Here is a 20,872-nt window from a genome sequence, read left to right as displayed (position 1 = left end):
ATTACTCTGATCTGCTCCCTGTCCACATTTTCCGCTAAAGCTTTTGTGGATTCGGGAGCAGCTCTGAACCTGATGGACTTGGATTTTGCTAAACGTTGTGGATTTCCTATGACATCTCTGCGGATGCCTATCCCTTTGAGGGGTATTGATGCTACTCCTTTGGCGAAAAATAAACCTCAGTTTTGGACCCAGGTGGTAATGCGGGTCGCCCCAGACCATCAAGAGAATTGCAGATTTTTGGTGTTGCATAATCTGCATGATACTATTGTTCTGGGGTTTCCCTGGTTGCAAATCCATAATCCAGTTTTGGATTGGAAATCTGTGTCTGTGGTGAGTTGGGGTTGTCGGTGTGCCCTTAGTGATGCTCCTGTTTTCTCTACCTCTCCCCAGTCGCATGATGTTCCTGACTATTTGGCTGATTTTTATGATGTATTTAGTGAGAATGAGTCTGCGTCTTTGCCTCCTCATAGGAGTTATGACTGTGCAATTGAGCTGAGCCCTGGGTGTAAATTTCCCAAGGGTCGACTTTTCAATTTATCTGTACCCGAGCACGAGGCTATGCAATCCTATATTAAGGAGTCGTTGGAGAAGGGTCATATTAGACCATCCTCTTCACCCTTAGGTGCTGGGGGTTTTTTCGTGGCTAAGAAAGATGGGTCATTAAGGCCTTGTATTGACTATCGTTCCCTCAACAAAATTACTGTTAAATATCAGTATCCGTTACCCCTGATTTCTGATCTATTCTCCAGAGTTAAAGGTGCTTGCTGGTTTACAAAGCTTGACCTCAGGGGGGCGTATAATCTTATTCGCATTAAGCATGGGGATGAATGGAAGACGGCGTTTAATACTCCGGAGGGACATTTTGAGTACCTGGTGATGCCTTTTGGGCTCACTAATGCCCCTTCTGTCTTCCAGTGCTTCATGAATATTTTCCGAGATTTGGTGGATAAATTTTTGATCATCTATCTGGATGATATTTTGATCTTTTCCAAGGATTGGGACTCTCATGTGGAACATGTTCGGACTGTGTTCCGGATTTTGAGGGAGAATTCCCTGTATGTCAAGGGATCGAAATGCCTTTTTGGTGTACAGAGGATTTCATTTTTGGGATTTATTTTGTCTCCATCAACTATTGAAATGGACCCGGCCAAGGTACAGGCCATTTATGATTGGGTTCAGCCCACTTCTTTGAAGGCCATCCAGAAGTTTTTGGGTTTTGCTAATTTTTCTGGTATTGCCAAACCATTGACTGATTTGACTAAGAAGGGTGCTGATGTGCTGAATTGGTCTCCGGAGGCTGTTTCTTCCTTTCAGGAGCTGAAGCGAAGGTTCACTTCTGCTCCGGTTTTGCGGCAACCTGATGTCTCACTCCCGTTTCAGGTAGAGGTGGACGCTTCTGAGATTGGTGCAGGAGCTGTTTTGTCCCAAAAAGATCCTGTAACATCTAAAATGAATCCCTGTGCTTTCTTTTCCCGAAAGTTCTCCCCATCCGAACGTAACTATGATGTGGGGAATCGGGAACTGTTAGCCATGAAATGGGCATTTGAGGAGTGGAGACATTGGTTGGAGGGAGCTAAACATCAAGTCGTGGTCCTTACTGACCACAAGAATTTGATTTACCTGGAGTCGGCCAAACGCTTGAATCCTAGACAGGCTAGGTGGGCCTTGTTTTTCACACGTTTTGATTTTGTGGTCTCTTTTCTTCCGGGCACTAAGAATGTCAGGGCAGACGCCCTCTCTAGGAGTTTCTTTGCTGATTCTCCTGTTGTGACCAAGCCTGCTACCATCTTAGGTGAGGGGGTAGTTCTTTCTGCCATCTCGTCCGATTTGAGACGTGCTCTGGAAGAGTTTCAGGAGGACAAACCTGAGCGTTGTCCCATTGGAAAATTGTATGTTCCTGACCAGTGGAGGAAGAAAGTGATGTCTGAAGTTCATTGCTCTGCATTGGCTGGTCATCCAGGTATTTTTGGTACTAGAGATTTGGTGAGTCGGTCTTTTTGGTGGCCCGCCTTGTCTCGTGATGTCAGGAATTTTGTGCAGTCCTGTGGGACTTGCTCTCGGTCTAAACCTTGTTCTAGCTCTAGTGGCTTGTTGATGCCTTTGCCGGTGCCCAGGAGGCCATGGACCCATATTTCAATGGATTTTTTTTTTTTTGATATGCCTGTCTCTCAGAGAATGACTGTTATTTGGGTGATTTGTGATAGATTCTCTAAGATGGTCCATCTTGTACCACTCCCTAAGTTGCCATCTTCCTCAGAGTTGGTGCCCTTGTTTTTGCAACAGGTGATTCGCTTGCACGGGATTCCTGAGAACATTGTATCTGACAGAGGAGTTCAGTTTGTGTCTAGATTTTGGAGGACTTTCTGTTCCAAGCTGGGAATTCAGTTGTCCTTCTCCTCTGCGTTTCACCCTCAGACCAATGGGCAGAAGGAGAGAACAAACCAGACTTTGGAGTCGTATTTGAGATGTTTTATTTCTGCTGATCAGGATGATTGGGTTTCATTTTTGCCCTTGGCCGAATTTGCTTTAAATAATAGAGCTAGTTCTGCCACTTTGATGTCACCTTTTTTTGTAACTTTGGGTTTCATCCTCGATTCTCTTCAGGGCAGGTGGAGCCTTCTGCCTGCCCAGGTGTTGACACTGTGGTGGAGAGAATGCACCAGATCTGGGACCAAGTGGTGGATAAGTTGCCTCTCTCCCAGGAAAAGGCCCAGCAGTTTTCCAACCGGCATAGGACCATTGGTCCACAGTTTAAGGTGGGTGATATGGTTTCGTTGTCATCAAAGAATATCGCTATGAAGGTGGCTTCTCCAAAGTTTAAACCTAGATTTATTGGACCTTATAAGATTTTGGAGATTCTTAATCCAGTCTCTTTTCGATTGGCTCTTCCTGTTACATTTAAGATCCATAACGTGTTTCATAAGTCTCTGTTAAAGAGGTTTGTTTAGCCCGTAGTTCCTGTGGCACCTCCTGACCCGGTATTGGTTGAAGGTAATGTGGAATATGAGGTTGAGAAGATACTGGATTCTCGCCTGGCTAGATGGAGACTCCAGTATTTGGTTAAATGGAAGGGTTATGGCCAGGAGGATAATTCTTGGGTCCCTGCATCCGATATTCATGCCGAAAGATTGGTTCGTGCCTTTCATCGGGCCCATCCTGATCGCCCTGGTGGCGTGGATGAGGATTCGGTGACCCCTCCTCAAGGGGGAGGTACTGTTGTGAGTTCATTTTCCCCTTCACCGTCGATGTCTGATGAACTCCCTCTTCTGGTGAAGGAAGGTAGTGAGGCTGATTACCAAACACCTGATCTGGTAGATGATGACTGGGTGACAGGAACTTCTGACTGGATATAAGGCAGCCGACGCCCTTCTGAGTCGCTGGTGATTTCTCTGCTGGATTCTTGGAGACCAGTCTGATTCCTGCTTCCCAAGATAAGTTTTTGCTCTGCTATTGAACTTATTAGTTTTGTTTTGTTTTCCTTGTTTTTTAGAGTTCAGCCATCCCCGGTCGGGGGGGTGCTGAGTTCCATTTTTGTCTCTGATCAGTTTGTCTCTTTGCTCTGTCTTCAGAATTTACCTGAGTGCTGATATAGTCATTTTGAAGTCCTAGCGACTTCAAGGCCTGTTTTTCCTATCAGTCGGTTGGGACATTTTTTGGTAGGGTTTTTTACGGATTGCAGACAGCAGCTTTTCTATCCTGTCCTTTTTAGTTAGCTTGGGCCCCATCATTTGCTCAACCTATCTTTCTATCTGTGTTAGTGTTTTCATCTTGCTTCACCGTCATTTTATGTTGGGGGCTGCCTATTGCTTTGGGGTCTGCTCTGGGGCAGTTTAGATTTCCCCTCTTTCTTTAGGCCTATTTAGTTCTCCGGCTGTGATCGAGGGGCTCAGGGCATCGTAGGAACCCCCCACGGCTACTGTTAGTTGTTGTGGATAGGATCAGGGGTCTGCAATCCGATAGCTACCAACCTCTCCGGTTTTCTGGACTTAGCTTGAATTTTTGTTTTTTCCTCCTTCAGTGACTCATTTATAGCAGAAATCATTGAGATTGTCAATCCAGTTGACTTTGTTTATGCTTACCTCCATCACTTCGGATCCCCAATGGGTTCCATAAGTCCCTCCTTTAGTCATTTGTACCTTCTTCTGTTGGGTCGCCATCCCTTTCGCCACCTGTCTCTGTGGATGGTCAGACTGAATATGAAGTGGAATGGATTGTGGATTCTCGCTTGTTCCGCTGTCCACTTCAGTATTTGGTTAATTGGAGGGGTTACTGCCCTGAGGATCAATCATGGGTCCTGGTGCGATCATTCCATGCTGATCGCTTGTTTCGGGTCTTTCACGCCCATTATCCTGGGAAGCCTGGGGGTCCTGTGCCCCCCCCCCTTGAGAGGAGGGTACTGTCATGATCCAGGCCGGGCTTGGTAACCTCTCTTTCCCAGTCTGATCGTGTCAAGAGTAAACTTTTCTCTGCCTCGTTCTGGCTGCAGGTCGGCTACTTCTCTCCATTGCATCCTGCAGGCGGTGTCAGTTATAGTTTCTGCCTACGGCATGTGTAGCTGACTCTGCTTGCCCTGATTTGTCCTGCTACTTTGGCTGATGGTACCCGTCTGTTTATTTTCCTCGTCCCGTCTGTGTTCCCCTTCTCGTGTTTTCATTCTCTGGTATTTGACTTGGCTTGGACTCTGACCTGCTGTTTTGTCTCTTGTCTTATCCGCTCCTGACCGGTACTGACCCTTTTGACTTGTTTCTGACTCTGTATTTGCTTATTCCTTTGGTACTGCGCTGCAGACTAATATCGGCCTGGCTTGTTTGACTATTCTGCTGCCTCCTAGTGGTGGCCTCGCTGCTGCGCTGCAGGTCTGCTCTTGCTGTGTGCAGTCCTCCCTCCACTCCATTGCCATCTAGTGGAGATTGCTTCTACCTGCATTGCAGCAGCGTGACACCTATAAACTAACGGGGACGTGTTCTATTCGTGAAAATCGCAGATAGAACACGTACATGAAATATGGCCTGAGCGTAATGTGAGTCTCAAGTCCAGTTTCACATGAAAGTATTTATAAGCCAAAACTAGGAGTGGAAAATAAACAATACAAAAGGATGATGCCTCATTCAGATGGGCGGATTTATCACGCACAAGGAAAACAGACCGATTATTAGGGGAAGACTTTTTGGTCCGAGTCATCCATTTTTCTTGTACGTGGAGAGAAAAAAAAGGTTTCTCCACCTTCTTAATTATCACCTGAGCAATACTAAGGAAATCCTGAAAACATGACCTGTTGGTGGACCTTGAGGACTGGAGTTGGGGAACTCTGCTCTAGACTGTAATGGCTGCACATAGCTATGGCCAACATGTCGCCTTAATCAGGTTCATTGAGGAGCAGAACCAGAACATATAAGTATGGCGTTCTACAGGAATATCCCACTTTTCTGTGTCACTGGTGTTTGTGATCACATGGATAATGTGCTCTGAGCATCGGTAGTTATTGGTTTCCGTGCCCTGCAACTGACAACTACCTGTGCTCAGAAACCGATAGCTACCTGTGCCCGGAAACCGATAGCTACCTGTGCTCGGTAACCGATAGCTACCTGTGCTCGGAAACCGATAGCTACCTGTGCTCGGAAACCGATAGCTACCTGTGCTCGGAAACCGATAGCTACCTGTGCTCGGAAACCGATAGCTACCTGTGCTGGGAAACCGATAGTTACCTGCGCTCGGAAACCGACAGCTACAGTACATGCGCTCGGAAACCGATAGCTACCTGTGCTCGGAAACCGATAGCTACCTGTGCTGAGAAACCGATAGCTACCTGTGCTGAGAAACAGATGGTTACCTGCGCTCGGAAACCGACAGCTACAGTACATGCGCTCGGAAACCGATAGCTACCTGTGCTCGGAAACCGATAGCTACATGCGCTCAGAAACCGATAGCTACCTGTGCTGGGAAACCGATAGCTACCTGTGCCCGGAAACCGATAGCTACCTGTGCCCGGAAACCGATAGCTACCTGTGCCCGGAAACCGATAGCTACCTGTGCCCGGAAACCGATAGCTACCTGTGCTCGGAAACCGATAGCTACCTGTGCTCGGAAACCGATAGCTACCTGTGCTCGGAAACCGATAGCTACCTGTGCTCGGAAACCAATAGCTACCTGTGCTCGGAAACCGATAGCTACATGCGCTCGGAAACCGATAGCTACCTGGGCTCAGAAACTGATAGCTACCTGTGCTGGGAAACCGATAGCTACCTGTGCTCAGAAAACGATAGTTACCTGCACTCGGTAACCGATAGCTACCTGTGCTCAGAAACCGATAGCTACCTGTGCCCGGAAATCGATAACCATCTGTGCCTAGTGATGAGCGAGTATACTCGTTACTCGAGATTTCCCAAGCATGCTCGGGTGTTCTCCGAGTATTTGGAAGTGCTCATTTAGTTTCTGTCACCGTAGCTGCATGACTTGTGGCTGCTAGCCAGCCTGAATACATGTGGGGATTGCCTGTTTGTTAGGAAATCCCCAAATGTATTTAGGCTGTAGAGCAGCCGCAAATCATGCAGCTGAGGCGATAAAAACTAAATTCCCAAGCACGTCAAAACACTTGAAGAATACCCGAGCATGCTCGGGAAATCTCGAGTAACGAGTATGTAAGAGGAGGAAGCAATTCGTATGATGCAGTGAGTAACCGGAGACAGAGAAGGGTTAACAGTATTTACTAAACAGACGTTCACAGCAATACTCCTCACAGGGAGGCAATGAAAAAGGAATTCAAGAACATGCAAAATAAACAGTGAACTTATCGGTTGAAGCTCTGGCAGGGGGAAGGCTGGAATATCTCCTGGCGACATCGCAAATGGCACACAAAGTCTCTGGCTCTGTTCTGTGGGAAGGAATAGCACTGTCGCCTGACAGTGCTGAAGGATTCAGTCCTCTTTGTCTTTAATGCGCTGTAACGTGGAAACAATCCTCTGGATGAATGTCCCAAGAATGGCGCCGGGCACGGGTCGCAAGCACATGCACTATCCACAACACTTCGCGGTCTCTCAGAGTAGTCTCTAGGCTGTGCCGATGGTATTCTAGCCGAAACAACAATGTCCAATGGTTTGCTCACATACAGTAGCTCAATAGCGTCAGTGGTAATCTCTAAGTCAGCACACGGAGGTCTGGAAGCAGAGGAGTCGTCAGTAGGAGCTGCGGAGAGGGAGTCAACCGTCTCTTGTCGCCTTCCCGCCAAGTCTGCCATGTTCCCGCGCTCAGGCCCCCTTAAGTACCCCACGCCCCCTGCTGTCTGACCAGATGGTTTCTCCCTCCCAGGGGAAATCTCCCCCGCTAGCAGTGGTGACAGCCCCGATAGTTCCAGCCATAAAGGGCACCGTCTTGTCTCATCACTACCTGTGCTCAGAATCCGATAACTACATGTGGCCTTAAACAGATAACTAACTGGGCCCCGGAAACCAATGCACAAACCTGTGCACAAGTAGTAATCGGTTTCTGGGCACAGATGGTTATCGGTTTCCGGGGAACAGGTAGTTATCGGTTTCCGGGCACAGATGGCTATCTGTTTCCTAGTACAGGTAGTTATCGGTTTCCGGGCACAGATGGCTATCTGTTTCCTAGTACAGGTAGTTATCGGTTTCCGGGCACAGATGGCTATCTGTTTCCTAGTACAGGTAGTTATCGGTTTCCGGGCACAGATGTTTATCGGTTTCCGGGGAACAGGTAGTTATCGGTTTCCGGGCACAGATGGCTATCTGTTTCCTAGTACAGGTAGTTATCGGTTTCTGGGCATAGCAGGCTATCTGTTTCCTAGTACAGGTAGTTATCGGTTTCTGGGCATAGCAGGCTATCTGTTTCCTAGTACAGGTAGTTATCGGTTTCTGGGCATAGCAGGCTATCTGTTTCCTAGTACAGGTAGTTATCGGTTTCCGGGCACAGATGGCTATCTGTTTCCTAGTACAGGTAGTTATCGGTTTCCGGGCACAGATGGCTATCTGTTTCCTAGTACAGGTAGTTATCGGTTTCTGGGCACAGATGGCTATCTGTTTCCTAGTACAGGTAGTTATCGGTTTCCGGGCACAGATGGTTATCGGTTTCCGGGGAACAGGTAGTTATCGGTTTCCGGGCACAGATGGCTATCTGTTTCCTAGTACAGGTAGTTATCGGTTTCCGGGCACAGATGGTTATCGGTTTCCGGGGAACAGGTAGTTATCGGTTTCCGGGCACAGATGGCTATCTGTTTCCTAGTACAGGTAGTTATCGGTTTCTGGGCACAGATGGCTATCCGTTTCCTAGTACAGGTAGTTATCGGTTTCTGGGCATAGCAGGCTATCTGTTTCCTAGTACAGGTAGTTATCGGTTTCCGGGCACAGATGGCTATCTGTTTCCTAGTACAGGTAGTTATCGGTTTCTGGGCACAGATGGCTATCCGTTTCCTAGTACAGGTAGTTATCGGTTTCTGGGCATAGCAGGCTATCTGTTTCCTAGTACAGGTAGTTATCGGTTTCCGGGCACAGATGGTTATCGGTTTCCGGGGAACAGGTAGTTATCGGTTTCCGGGCACAGATGGTTATCGGTTTCCGGGGAACAGGTAGTTATCGGTTTCCGGGCACAGATGGCTATCTGTTTCCTAGTACAGGTAGTTATCGGTTTCTGGGCATAGCAGGCTATCTGTTTCCTAGTACAGGTAGTTATCGGTTTCTGGGCACAGATGGCTATCTGTTTCCTAGTACAGGTAGTTATCGGTTTCTGGGCACAGATGGCTATCCGTTTCCTAGTACAGGTAGTTATCGGTTTCTGGGCATAGCAGGCTATCTGTTTCCTAGTACAGGTAGTTATCGGTTTCCGGGCACAGATGGCTATCTGTTTCCTAGTACAGGTAGTTATCGGTTTCTGGGTACAGATGGCTATCCGTTTCCTAGTACAGGTAGTTATCGGTTTCCGGGCACAGATGGCTATCTGTTTCCTAGTACAGGTAGTTATCGGTTTCCGGGCACAGATGGTTATCGGTTTCCGGGGAACAGGTAGTTATCGGTTTCCAGGCACAGATGGCTATCTGTTTCCTAGTACAGGTAGTTATCGGTTTCCGGGCACAGATGGTTATCGGTTTCCGGGGAACAGGTAATTATCGGTTTCCGGGCACAGATGGCTATCTGTTTCCTAGTACAGGTAGTTATCGGTTTCCGGGCACAGATGGCTATCTGTTTCCTAGTACAGGTAGTTATCGGTTTCCGGGCACAGATGTTTATCGGTTTCCGGGGAACAGGTAGTTATCGGTTTCCAGGCACAGATGGCTATCTGTTTCCTAGTACAGGTAGTTATCGGTTTCCGGGCACAGATGGTTATCGGTTTCCGGGGAACAGGTAATTATCGGTTTCCGGGCACAGATGGCTATCTGTTTCCTAGTACAGGTAGTTATCGGTTTCTGGGCATAGCAGGCTATCTGTTTCCTAGTACAGGTAGTTATCGGTTTCCAGGCACAGATGGCTATCTGTTTCCTAGTACAGGTAGTTATCGGTTTCTGGGCATAGCAGGCTATCTGTTTCCTAGTACAGGTAGTTATCGGTTTCCGGGCATAGCAGGCTATCTGTTTCCTAGTACAGGTAGTTATCGGTTTCTGGGCATAGCAGGCTATCTGTTTCCTAGTACAGGTAGTTATCGGTTTCTGGGCATAGCAGGCTATCTGTTTCCTAGTACAGGTAGTTATCGGTTTCTGGGCATAGCAGGCTATCTGTTTCCTAGTACAGGTAGTTATCGGTTTCCGGGCACAGATGGCTATCTGTTTCCTAGTACAGGTAGTTATCGGTTTCTGGGCACAGATGGCTATCCGTTTCCTAGTACAGGTAGTTATCGGTTTCTGGGCATAGCAGGCTATCTGTTTCCTAGTACAGGTAGTTATCGGTTTCCGGGCACAGATGGTTATCGGTTTCCGGGGAACAGGTAGTTATCGGTTTCCGGGCACAGATGGTTATCGGTTTCCGGGGAACAGGTAGTTATCGGTTTCCGGGCACAGATGGCTATCTGTTTCCTAGTACAGGTAGTTATCGGTTTCTGGGCATAGCAGGCTATCTGTTTCCTAGTACAGGTAGTTATCGGTTTCCGGGCACAGATGGCTGTTTCCTAGTACAGGTAGTTATCGGTTTCTGGGCACAGATGGCTATCCGTTTCCTAGTACAGGTAGTTATCGGTTTCTGGGCATAGCAGGCTATCTGTTTCCTAGTACAGGTAGTTATCGGTTTCCGGGCACAGATGGCTATCTGTTTCCTAGTACAGGTAGTTATCGGTTTCTGGGTACAGATGGCTATCCGTTTCCTAGTACAGGTAGTTATCGGTTTCTGGGCATAGCAGGCTATCTGTTTCCTAGTACAGGTAGTTATCGGTTTCCGGGCACAGATGGTTATCGGTTTCCGGGGAACAGGTAGTTATCGGTTTCCGGGCACAGATGGCTATCTGTTTCCTAGTACAGGTAGTTATCGGTTTCTGGGCATAGCAGGCTATCTGTTTCCTAGTACAGGTAGTTATCGGTTTCTGGGCATAGCAGGCTATCTGTTTCCTAGTACAGGTAGTTATCGGTTTCCGGGCACAGATGGCTATCTGTTTCCTAGTACAGGTAGTTATCGGTTTCCGGGCACAGATGGCTATCTGTTTCCTAGTACAGGTAGTTATCGGTTTCCGGGCACAGATGGTTATCGGTTTCCGGGGAACAGGTAGTTATCGGTTTCCAGGCACAGATGGCTATCTGTTTCCTAGTACAGGTAGTTATCGGTTTCCGGGCACAGATGGTTATCGGTTTCCGGGGAACAGGTAATTATCGGTTTCCGGGCACAGATGGCTATCTGTTTCCTAGTACAGGTAGTTATCGGTTTCTGGGCATAGCAGGCTATCTGTTTCCTAGTACAGGTAGTTATCGGTTTCCGGGCACAGATGGCTATCTGTTTCCTAGTACAGGTAGTTATCGGTTTCTGGGCACAGATGGCTATCTGTTTCCTAGTCCAGGTAGTTATCGGTTTCCGGGCATAGCAGGCTATCTGTTTCCTAGTACAGGTAGTTATCGGTTTCTGGGCATAGCAGGCTATCTGTTTCCTAGTACAGGTAGTTATCGGTTTCTGGGCACAGATGGCTATCTGTTTCCTAGTACAGGTAGTTATCGGTTTCCGGGCACAGATGGCTATCTGTTTCCTAGTACAGGTAGTTATCGGTTTCCGGGCACAGATGGCTATCTGTTTCCTAGTACAGGTAGTTATCGGTTTCCGGGCACAGATGGCTATCTGTTTCCTAGTACAGGTAGTTATCGGTTTCCGGGCACAGATGGCTATCTGTTTCCTAGTACAGGTAGTTATCGGTTTCTGGGCACAGATGGCTATCTGTTTCCTAGTACAGGTAGTTATCGGTTTCCGGGCATAGCAGGCTATCTGTTTCCTAGTACAGGTAGTTATCGGTTTCTGGGCATAGCAGGCTATCTGTTTCCTAGTACAGGTAGTTATCGGTTTCTGGGCATAGCAGGCTATCTGTTTCCTAGTACAGGTAGTTATCGGTTTCTGGGCATAGCAGGCTATCTGTTTCCTAGTACAGGTAGTTATCGGTTTCCGGGCACAGATGGCTATCTGTTTCCTAGTACAGGTAGTTATCGGTTTCCGGGCACAGATGGCTATCTGTTTCCTAGTACAGGTAGTTATCGGTTTCCGGGCACAGATGGCTGTTTCCTAGTACAGGTAGTTATCGGTTTCTGGGCATAGCAGGCTATCTGTTTCCTAGTACAGGTAGTTATCGGTTTCTGGGCATAGCAGGCTATCTGTTTCCTAGTACAGGTAGTTATCGGTTTCTGGGCACAGATGGCTATCTGTTTCCTAGTCCAGGTAGTTATCGGTTTCTGGGCATAGCAGGCTATCTGTTTCCTAGTACAGGTAGTTATCGGTTTCTGGGCATAGCAGGCTATCTGTTTCCTAGTACAGGTAGTTATCGGTTTCTGGGCATAGCAGGCTATCTGTTTCCTAGTACAGGTAGTTATCGGTTTCTGGGCATAGCAGGCTATCTGTTTCCTAGTACAGGTAGTTATCGGTTTCTGGGCACAGATGGCTATCTGTTTCCTAGTCCAGGTAGTTATCGGTTTCCGGGCATAGCAGGCTATCTGTTTCCTAGTACAGGTAGTTATCGGTTTCTGGGCATAGCAGGCTATCTGTTTCCTAGTACAGGTAGTTATCGGTTTCTGGGCACAGATGGCTATCTGTTTCCTAGTACAGGTAGTTATCGGTTTCCGGGCACAGATGGCTATCTGTTTCCTAGTACAGGTAGTTATCGGTTTCCGGGCACAGATGGCTATCTGTTTCCTAGTACAGGTAGTTATCGGTTTCCGGGCACAGATGGCTATCTGTTTCCTAGTACAGGTAGTTATCGGTTTCCGGGCACAGATGGCTATCTGTTTCCTAGTACAGGTAGTTATCGGTTTCTGGGCACAGATGGCTATCTGTTTCCTAGTACAGGTAGTTATCGGTTTCCGGGCATAGCAGGCTATCTGTTTCCTAGTACAGGTAGTTATCGGTTTCTGGGCATAGCAGGCTATCTGTTTCCTAGTACAGGTAGTTATCGGTTTCTGGGCATAGCAGGCTATCTGTTTCCTAGTACAGGTAGTTATCGGTTTCTGGGCATAGCAGGCTATCTGTTTCCTAGTACAGGTAGTTATCGGTTTCCGGGCACAGATGGCTATCTGTTTCCTAGTACAGGTAGTTATCGGTTTCCGGGCACAGATGGCTATCTGTTTCCTAGTACAGGTAGTTATCGGTTTCCGGGCACAGATGGCTATCTGTTTCCTAGTACAGGTAGTTATCGGTTTCTGGGCACAGATGGCTATCTGTTTCCTAGTACAGGTAGTTATCGGTTTCCGGGCACAGATGGCTATCTGTTTACTAGTACAGGTAGTTATCGGTTTCCGGGCACAGATGGCTGTTTCCTAGTACAGGTAGTTATCGGTTTCTGGGCACAGGTAGTCTCCGGGCACTTGTGTTTTGCTCAGAAGCCGCATTCCATCACACCAGGGTAGTAACTTTCCTGCCTGTGCAGCGCGGATTCTGTCGCAGGTGATATCCCAGCCGGCCCCTAGATGGCGATCTAAGCTAACGCTGCCTGACTTCTCCTCAGTCCCAGCTGACACTTGGGCGCCGATTTGTTCGCCGTTTCACTAGTTATACCCTCCCGGGCCGCCGTAGCTGATAGGCGACGTGTGGTCTGCCAGTCATGGCGGAGTGCAGGAAAGCGGCGTTTCGGTGTACACGAGAGAAGCACGCCGCCGAGCGGCTGAGGGACGACCTCACACCCACGGAGACCTCTGTGGAGCAGGTAGGGGGCTGTGCGGGGGGAGGTCAGTTATAGACGCAATGTTACAGGCTCTGTGCAACTTTCCACCCATACTTCTCGTGTGTCAGTGAGTCTGGTGTCACGTCACTGACTGTGTGTATAAATAAATATGAACACACATACAATGTAGAACTAGTCTATATCTGTGTGTATATAATATCTTATATTCCACAACACTGAAATTGCAGCACCAAGAAGGAGGAGTTATGGAAATCCCAGGATGAAGAGACATAGTGAAAAATGGAAAGAAAAGTTTGAAACCATCTCTATTTATTCATTATAAGAGTAGGAGACCATGAGCAGAAATCCCGGCACTTACAGCCTCGGCTGTCATCAATGACGTTATTGCTGTCAGAGGAATGTCCTGCTGCTGAATGCACTTGGTCAAATCATCAAGATCTGCTGCTGGCAGCTCCTGTGTAAATACCGACCAGTGTCGTCCCAGATGTGCTCAATGGGAGACATGTCTGGAGACCCTGCAGTCCATAGGAGCACCCTTATTAGGCCGGAATCACACATGTGAGGAATACGGCCGTATTAACCCGACACTCAGATCAGAGCGTGCGGCTGCATAGCAATTCATGGAGCCGCACTCTCCGTTCCTGAGTGCCGGTTATTTACATGTGAGACACGGCCATATTCCTCGCATGTGTGATCCCGGCCTTACACACAGGTTGCTCGTGAGCAGCATGTGATCCCGCGTTGATGTGTTGTAAAACTGTTCCTCGTGAAGGCCTCATTATGGTACCAACCATGTGGTCTCCAGGCCAGTCTCTGGGTATGATTGCATCCAAAATGGTGGGAGTCATCACTGAAGAGGACTGACCTCAATTCTGCCTCCATTGCTGTCATCTGCCTTTGCCAGCGGTGGTGTTAGGTCAGTGGGACACTTATAGCTGAGCCTCTGGCTTTTAACAGAATGTTCTGTAAAAACTTAATTTGTGTCAACACTTTGTGAGGTATTAGCGTTGGTACATGACGTCAGATTTCACTTGCGGTACAGAATGGACGACTACTCAGCAGTCTTCTACTCCTGGGATTATGGTGTGGCAATAAACATGCTATCATAGCTGCAGCATCTCCAGACTTGTCCTCCATCCAGCACAGCTGTGACATCATTGGTCGGAAATTGCACAGCAGCGGATCTTGAGGATTTGCCCAAGTGCATTCAGCAGCTGAGCGTACCTTAGTGATAGCAGCCGAGCCTGTGAATGTGGGGATTTCTGCATTCGGCGCTCATACTCAATACTAAATCGATATGTTTTGCAAATTTTTACACTCTGATTTATATTCTTGGCTTCTCATGTGTTATTAGTCACTTCCATATCTTGCTGTAGGTGTTCTAATATCTCCTAATGCTGCATTCAGATGTTCGTGCATATCGGTCAGAGATGGGACTACAGTGCACGGTGCTGCGGCTCTCCTGACCGGAGTGTGACCGCTTCATATATTTCTCTGAAGCTATTACGCTCCTTTCGGGAGACCCATGGCCAGTCTGTACATTGGGGTCCGATCTATGACCGATTTGCATGGACATCTGAATGTGCACCCAAGGGCGCAGCAGACGGTCGTATAACTCAGCGAGGATGGCATCGCAATGCTTGGACTGGTTGTCTGCTCTCCTGTCCTGAGCTTGACGGCACGTATTTCTCTGCAGCTGTCAAGCAGACAGCCAGTCCGAGGATTGCGATGCTATCCTCACATGAGTTATACGACCGTCTGTCTGTGCCCTATTGGTATGAAATGCTCCGATGGTGTTCAGAATCGTATCCCATAATATTGCCTGAGCGCTGACATCATGTGCAATATGTTACTGGTGTCTTGCACTAACTGAAGTGTCACTGTAATGTGATTGGCAACTGTATTATTGGATTTTACACTTGTGACTTCTGATATCCTTATTTCTTTTTAAAGCATCATTGATTCCAGGGTGCTGTACATGTGAAGGTTTACATACAAAACACATATATTACAACTGACAAACAATAACCGGCTACTACAGAGGGGGAGACGACCCTGCCCCCCAGGCTCACATTCTTCTAGGTGATGGGGAAGGAGACAGGTTGGAGGGTTGCAGCAGCTCTGGTAGTGATGAGGTTGCAGTTGGGTTATTGCAGGCTGTAGACCAGGTTGTCTCAAACACGCGGCCGCATGAGCAGAAAGGTCGCTGAGGGAACTTACAACAGGTAAGAAGAATTTTTTTTTTTCTTACTCCTGGATGGGGACATGTGGACCCGCATGGGGGACATTACTACAAGATGTGGACCAGAATGGGGGACATTACTAAGATGTGTGCCAGAATTGTTGTATGGTGCTAATTGTAAGTCAATATTGCTGTATGTGGCCAACTAAAGGAAACTAAAGCAAAATTGTAAAAATATTTAAAAAAAAAAAAAAATTCAAGATAAAGCATGAAAAATGTTTCCACTAAAAATGCTGTTTTATATAAGCTAAACAAGTAAACCAAAAAAATTGCCCGTTTGTTATCGCTGCATCCATTTCGACCGACCCAAGCTATAAAACTACCATAACGCATACAATGAATGCCAAAAAAAACCTAAAATGAACACTACAAAAAATGTTCAAAAATTATCTAAAGATGCATGGAAAAAAAAATATTTTCACCAAAAATATCACTTTGTCATGCAAAGAATCCGGGCCCACAAATGAAATTTTTTTTTTTTCTTTTTCCTATGTGCGGCCCATATACTCAGCCGAGTTTGAGACCCCTGCAGTAGACGTTCCTGTAGAAATGAGTTTGCAGGTTGCGTCTGAAGGTTCCAAATGTGGTGGATAATCGTATGTGAGGCGCTGAATTCAAGACGATAGGGGATGCCCAAGACGTGTGACCCCCAAAAATTTGACAATGAGTTTAGCGATTTGGCTGTGGGAAATAAAAAAACAAGGCATGTTGCAATGAAGTTGCAGATGTATGCAGGATACACTGCAGTCCATGATAAAGTGAGCGGAATCTAGAATAAAAACAATTAGCAAATACCCTACAGTAAGTAGTACATGTAAATGACACAGGGTACTTGGTTGGCACTGTATTGAGCTCGGCATATACCAGCAGACCTCAAAATAGACGGGGAGGACCACACCTGCCCGTCAATCGACCAGATAAATGAAAAAGCAATAATGAGAATTTGTTCTCTTTTTTTCACATAAGGCATATTATCTTGTAATATCCTGTCCCTATGAGCCCCAATACATGCAATATTGCCCATAACACAGGTGTCATTATAGGGATTACAGCTAGTTACTGTATTCTATATATACCGCGTATTTGAAGGCACTTAGTGTACATATTTTGGAACACTCAGTCCTTGTTATATAACTTATGACAGCGTTGTCTGTAGGATAATATCCATGTGTATTTATGTGCACCCGTGTATTTTTTTTTTTTCTTGGCATTTGTGTCCAGACATGGATATCTTGTATGGATTTCTCTTTGCAAATTTTTTTTTTTTTTTTTTTTAATAGTGATGTGTGTGTCACCACTATACCAACCAGGTCCTTTTTTATAAAGTTTTTTTTTTTTTATTAATCATGATATTACGTATGACTAAAGTTACCGTAATTTTTTTCATTTATTCTGCATGGCCTTTCTAATATCTCCTGGCAAATGTGTGTATTATATTTAGCAAGCTATCAAACTCTTCTTGCTATGTTTTCACATGTATTATATGCCGCTTTCTAGTTACCGTAATTGTTTTTTTTACAAAAAAAATGAAGTAGAGATGGATCCGGCTACACGGATAAAAATTTCTGAAGTTTCATTCATATTAAAAATTCCAAAAGTCTTCACCACGATTAAGAGTGCTGTATGCACCGGGCACGGGCTGGTGGTGTTTCACTTTGGACTGTAAGCGATGTCTGTTTTAATAAAAATTCAGGGATTTTTATCTGTGTAGCTAGCTGGATCTATGTCTACTTCGTTTTTGGCATAAGTCCAAGATCCAGGGAACTATGGACTGCTTTGGTGAGCTGGCTACTACTTACATTTTTAGTATAAACTAGAAGTACGGCCCAAAAAGGGGATAACCCTCCCCTGTTTGTACAAAGCACATGTGACGTTTAAGCTATGTGCACACGTAGATTTTGGTCCTGCAGATTTTTCCACGCGGATTTGTAAAAATCCGCAGGTAAAACCTCAGGTCAAAAGACCTGCGGATTAGCTTGCAGTTTAGCCCTGTGGTTTCACACCTCACAATGGATAAGGTGTGAAACCGCAGCGGAATCCGCACAAAGAATTGACATGCTGCTGATTGTAATCCGCGTGGAAAAATCCACAGCATGTGCACTGCGTTTTTGGTTTTACCATTGCAAACAATGGTACTGTACAACGCAGCAGAAACTGCTGCGGGCCTGCAGGGCCAGAAACGCTGCAGATCCGCAGCAGAATCCGCACCGTGTGCACATAGCCTTACCGTGTGACATGCGACCGAAAATCCGTCAAGTTTACATTTTTGGCAATATTTGGGTTACTGTTCTGTGCTGCAACACAATCACTTAGAAAATTTAATATGAATTATTGGTATATATTGCAATCTGTGTGCAGCACCAAGTTTTTCATGTAGCACTATCCTCAAAGGGATAGTCTGGTCACAAGATATTTACCTACTCTCATCAATATCAGATTGGTCCCAAACTCGGCACCACCACAACTAGTTAGCCAGTACAGCCCAGCTCCAGTTACTGTCTGGAGATGACGACACCAAATCATTGGGAGGTGCTAGGTGTTGGACCCCCAATGTTGTATTGATGACCTATCCCAAAGATTGTGTTAATTTAATTTGTAGTGATTGTGGAGACCCTTAAGATGCCCCTTTTTTTACTGTTGACATGAGATTTCCCAGTCCACTATACTGCTACGACTAAGTATCTGTAATGTAAAAGAAATTGATTTAAAAGGACAAATTTGTATTTATATAAAATATACCGTAACAGATAAAAGATGACACATTGGTATAATTTTTCATACGTTTGTGCACATATCTGTTTCGATTACATTTTTTTACAGAAAGCAAAAAAGTAGTCTGTGCGCCTCATTATATAAAAAAAAAAATGGATCCTTGTTTATTGGAGTCTAGCTAAATTTTTTTGTAATTGTGTTTTCATACATTAGCTTTTTTTATTTCCCAAAAACAAGTCGCCCAATATCCTAATACTGTTAGCGCCCCATATATCATTTGAAGAGGATCATATTTTTTCAATAACAGAAAAAAATGCAAATCGATGTGTTTAGAGGAAAAAAAGGTTGAAAGTTGACTTGCACTTGAATCCTCTTACACTAGTTTTGCTATGACTTTTTTGTTCACAATATAAAAACGTGAGCTTGTTTAAAAAGTACAAAAATCTAGTGTGAAAGAACTTAGCCCAAATAAATACTCATTGTATGTATTATTGTTTGTGACTGATAATCAAATGATTTGGATATTCGTGTACTAATGAAGTTTCACAACACATCACTGTGCATTAGGCACCCTGCAATACTCCTCCAGATTTCTGGGGGACACATGGATTTTTGCCATGAATCTGCAGAAAAATCCACATATGTAAGGACTTATTCACATGTCAGTGTTTGTATGTTCCACTCTCGGTTTTGGCTTGAAGAGAAACTATAATTGAAAGATTTACACTTGTTCTGTGTTTTGAAGACACATCAGCTTATGGCATAGAAATACTGATGTGTGCAGGGCTGTGGAGTCGGAGTCGTGGAGTCGGAGTCGGTGCTCATTTTGGTGGAGTCGGAGTTGGAGTCAGTATAAAATGGACCGACTCCGACTCCTAAAATATATAATAAATTGGGTACAGTAATTCAATGCAGGATGTGCTGAATATTTTTTCATAGGAATTTGGGAAAGTTATGAAATGTCCTATAAATGGCTGTTATATTCCTGATCTAAGGCTACATTCACACACAGCGTTTTTCCTGTGTTTTTTGAGAATACGTTTTTCAGCTGCAAAAGCCGATCATCTTTTTAAAAAACTGCATCACCTGAAAGGTTTTTGAGCTCATAGATAATGTTTTCAATAGCAAAAGCAGATTAGAAATCTGCTCTATCTATCCATTTATCCATATCTGTCTATCCATATCGTATCTGTACCAAAAAGAATGAAAACCGGTTAGTACACCAATATATATTCTGTTCTATCTAAATATCTTGATTATTGGATCATAAAAATGATTAAATGTCTGAGGTTCACATTGTACTACAATAAATTTTTCACTTAAATATAAGCAATATGTGTGGGAGTCGGAGTCGTGGAGTCGGAGTTGGAGTCGGAGTCTGTGTAAGGGAAATTGAGGAGTCGGAGTCGCAGGTTTGTCTTACCGACTCCACAGCCCTGGATGTGTGAACAAAGCCAGGCCTCTTTGAGATGTCTGTTTTTCACATATTCGAAAATGGGTCGGTAAGGTGTTTTGGGTCAGTAGGGTGTGTCTTTTGTTTTGGGTTAGTCGGGTGTAGTGGGTGGGCGGGTGCCGTCTGAGTATCGGGTCAATGTTTTTCACATATGAATAGCTAAATCCTTTCCGAAACTTCTATCCTTTGCATGCTGTTTAGCGATGAAAACTGCAGACATCACACTGCTGACCATTCCAGTGTTGACTGTGATTTTCTCTATTGCCTCATTGGGGGACACAGAAACCATTGTGCCACTAGGAGGCTGACACTATGCACAGAAAAAGGTTAGCTCCTCCTCCGCAGTATACACCCCACCGACCGGCACTAATTTCCTCAGCTTAGCTTAGTGTCAGTAGGAGGTGGACAGGGGTCTTTCTTTAGACCCATATCTACCTCAGTGTGCGTCGTTTTTCTTTCAGGTTTCCGGAGGGATACAGAGTGAATAGTCACATCTGTAGTCCCACAAAGAGACTGAGTACGGCGTGTACTGCCACTCCGTATCCTCATAGCTCTCCACCGCAGGACCAAGAACCTAACACGGGTGCGTGTCAGCGATCCAGATGGTCCTCGTCTCCCACACACTCGCCTACCAGAGCCTGTCGGTTTGGATGGGGCGCGGACACTCTTTTACAGGAATCAGCACGCTGGATGAAGGTACCTTTATTCCCTCAGGTTTACTCCGAAGACTGATCAGGCAGGGTAAGTATGAGGCCCCCAAGTCGCATCCTCCTCAGCAGCTCAGGCACAGATCCTTTGGGAGCGGTCGCTGCGGCAGTGCTGCGAGGCCTCCGCGCCTCCCGGCGGCCGCCGCATTTAATCCAGACCCCGGCTTCGGTTTGGGCCTTGTTCTGCAGCGGCTTCGTCCCCACCTTCATTCTTAGGTGGGCTTCTCCCCCGCCCGGTCACAGCGATCCTCGGGAGCGGTCACCGTGGCAGTGCTGCGGGGCTTCCGCGCCGCCCCGCGCTTACAGGTGGCCGCCGCATTTAATCTAGGCCCCGGCTTCATTTCGGGCCTTGTCCTGCATCGCGGCCACGTGCCCCCCGCCCTCATTCTTAGGCGGGCTTCTCTCCCGCCCGTGCTAGGCCCGCCCTCCACCTTCTCCCCTGATATTATGTTCCAGCGG

The 20,872-nt window shown here is 46.2% G+C and overlaps 1 protein-coding gene across 1 annotated transcript in view; it reads left to right on the top strand.

Annotated features, from left to right (window-relative positions):
* Positions 1 to 13,102: 13,102 nt before the first annotated feature.
* The window catches only part of FNTB (farnesyltransferase, CAAX box, subunit beta), a 51,488-nt gene continuing 43,718 nt past the window's right edge, over positions 13,103 to 20,872 (top strand). The window contains exon 1 of the mRNA XM_073554170.1: positions 13,103 to 13,320. Coding sequence (XP_073410271.1) covers positions 13,219 to 13,320 — 102 coding nt within the window. The 5' untranslated portion in view covers positions 13,103 to 13,218. The remainder of the gene's footprint in view (positions 13,321 to 20,872) is intronic.

Source organism: Dendrobates tinctorius, unplaced genomic scaffold (assembly GCF_039654945.1).
Source record: "Dendrobates tinctorius isolate UK_male_01 unplaced genomic scaffold, ASM3965494v1 ptg000208l, whole genome shotgun sequence".
NCBI lineage: Eukaryota > Metazoa > Chordata > Amphibia > Anura > Dendrobatidae > Dendrobates > Dendrobates tinctorius.
Note: the sequence above shows the minus strand (reverse complement) of the source record. Positions and strands in the feature narration are given on the sequence as shown.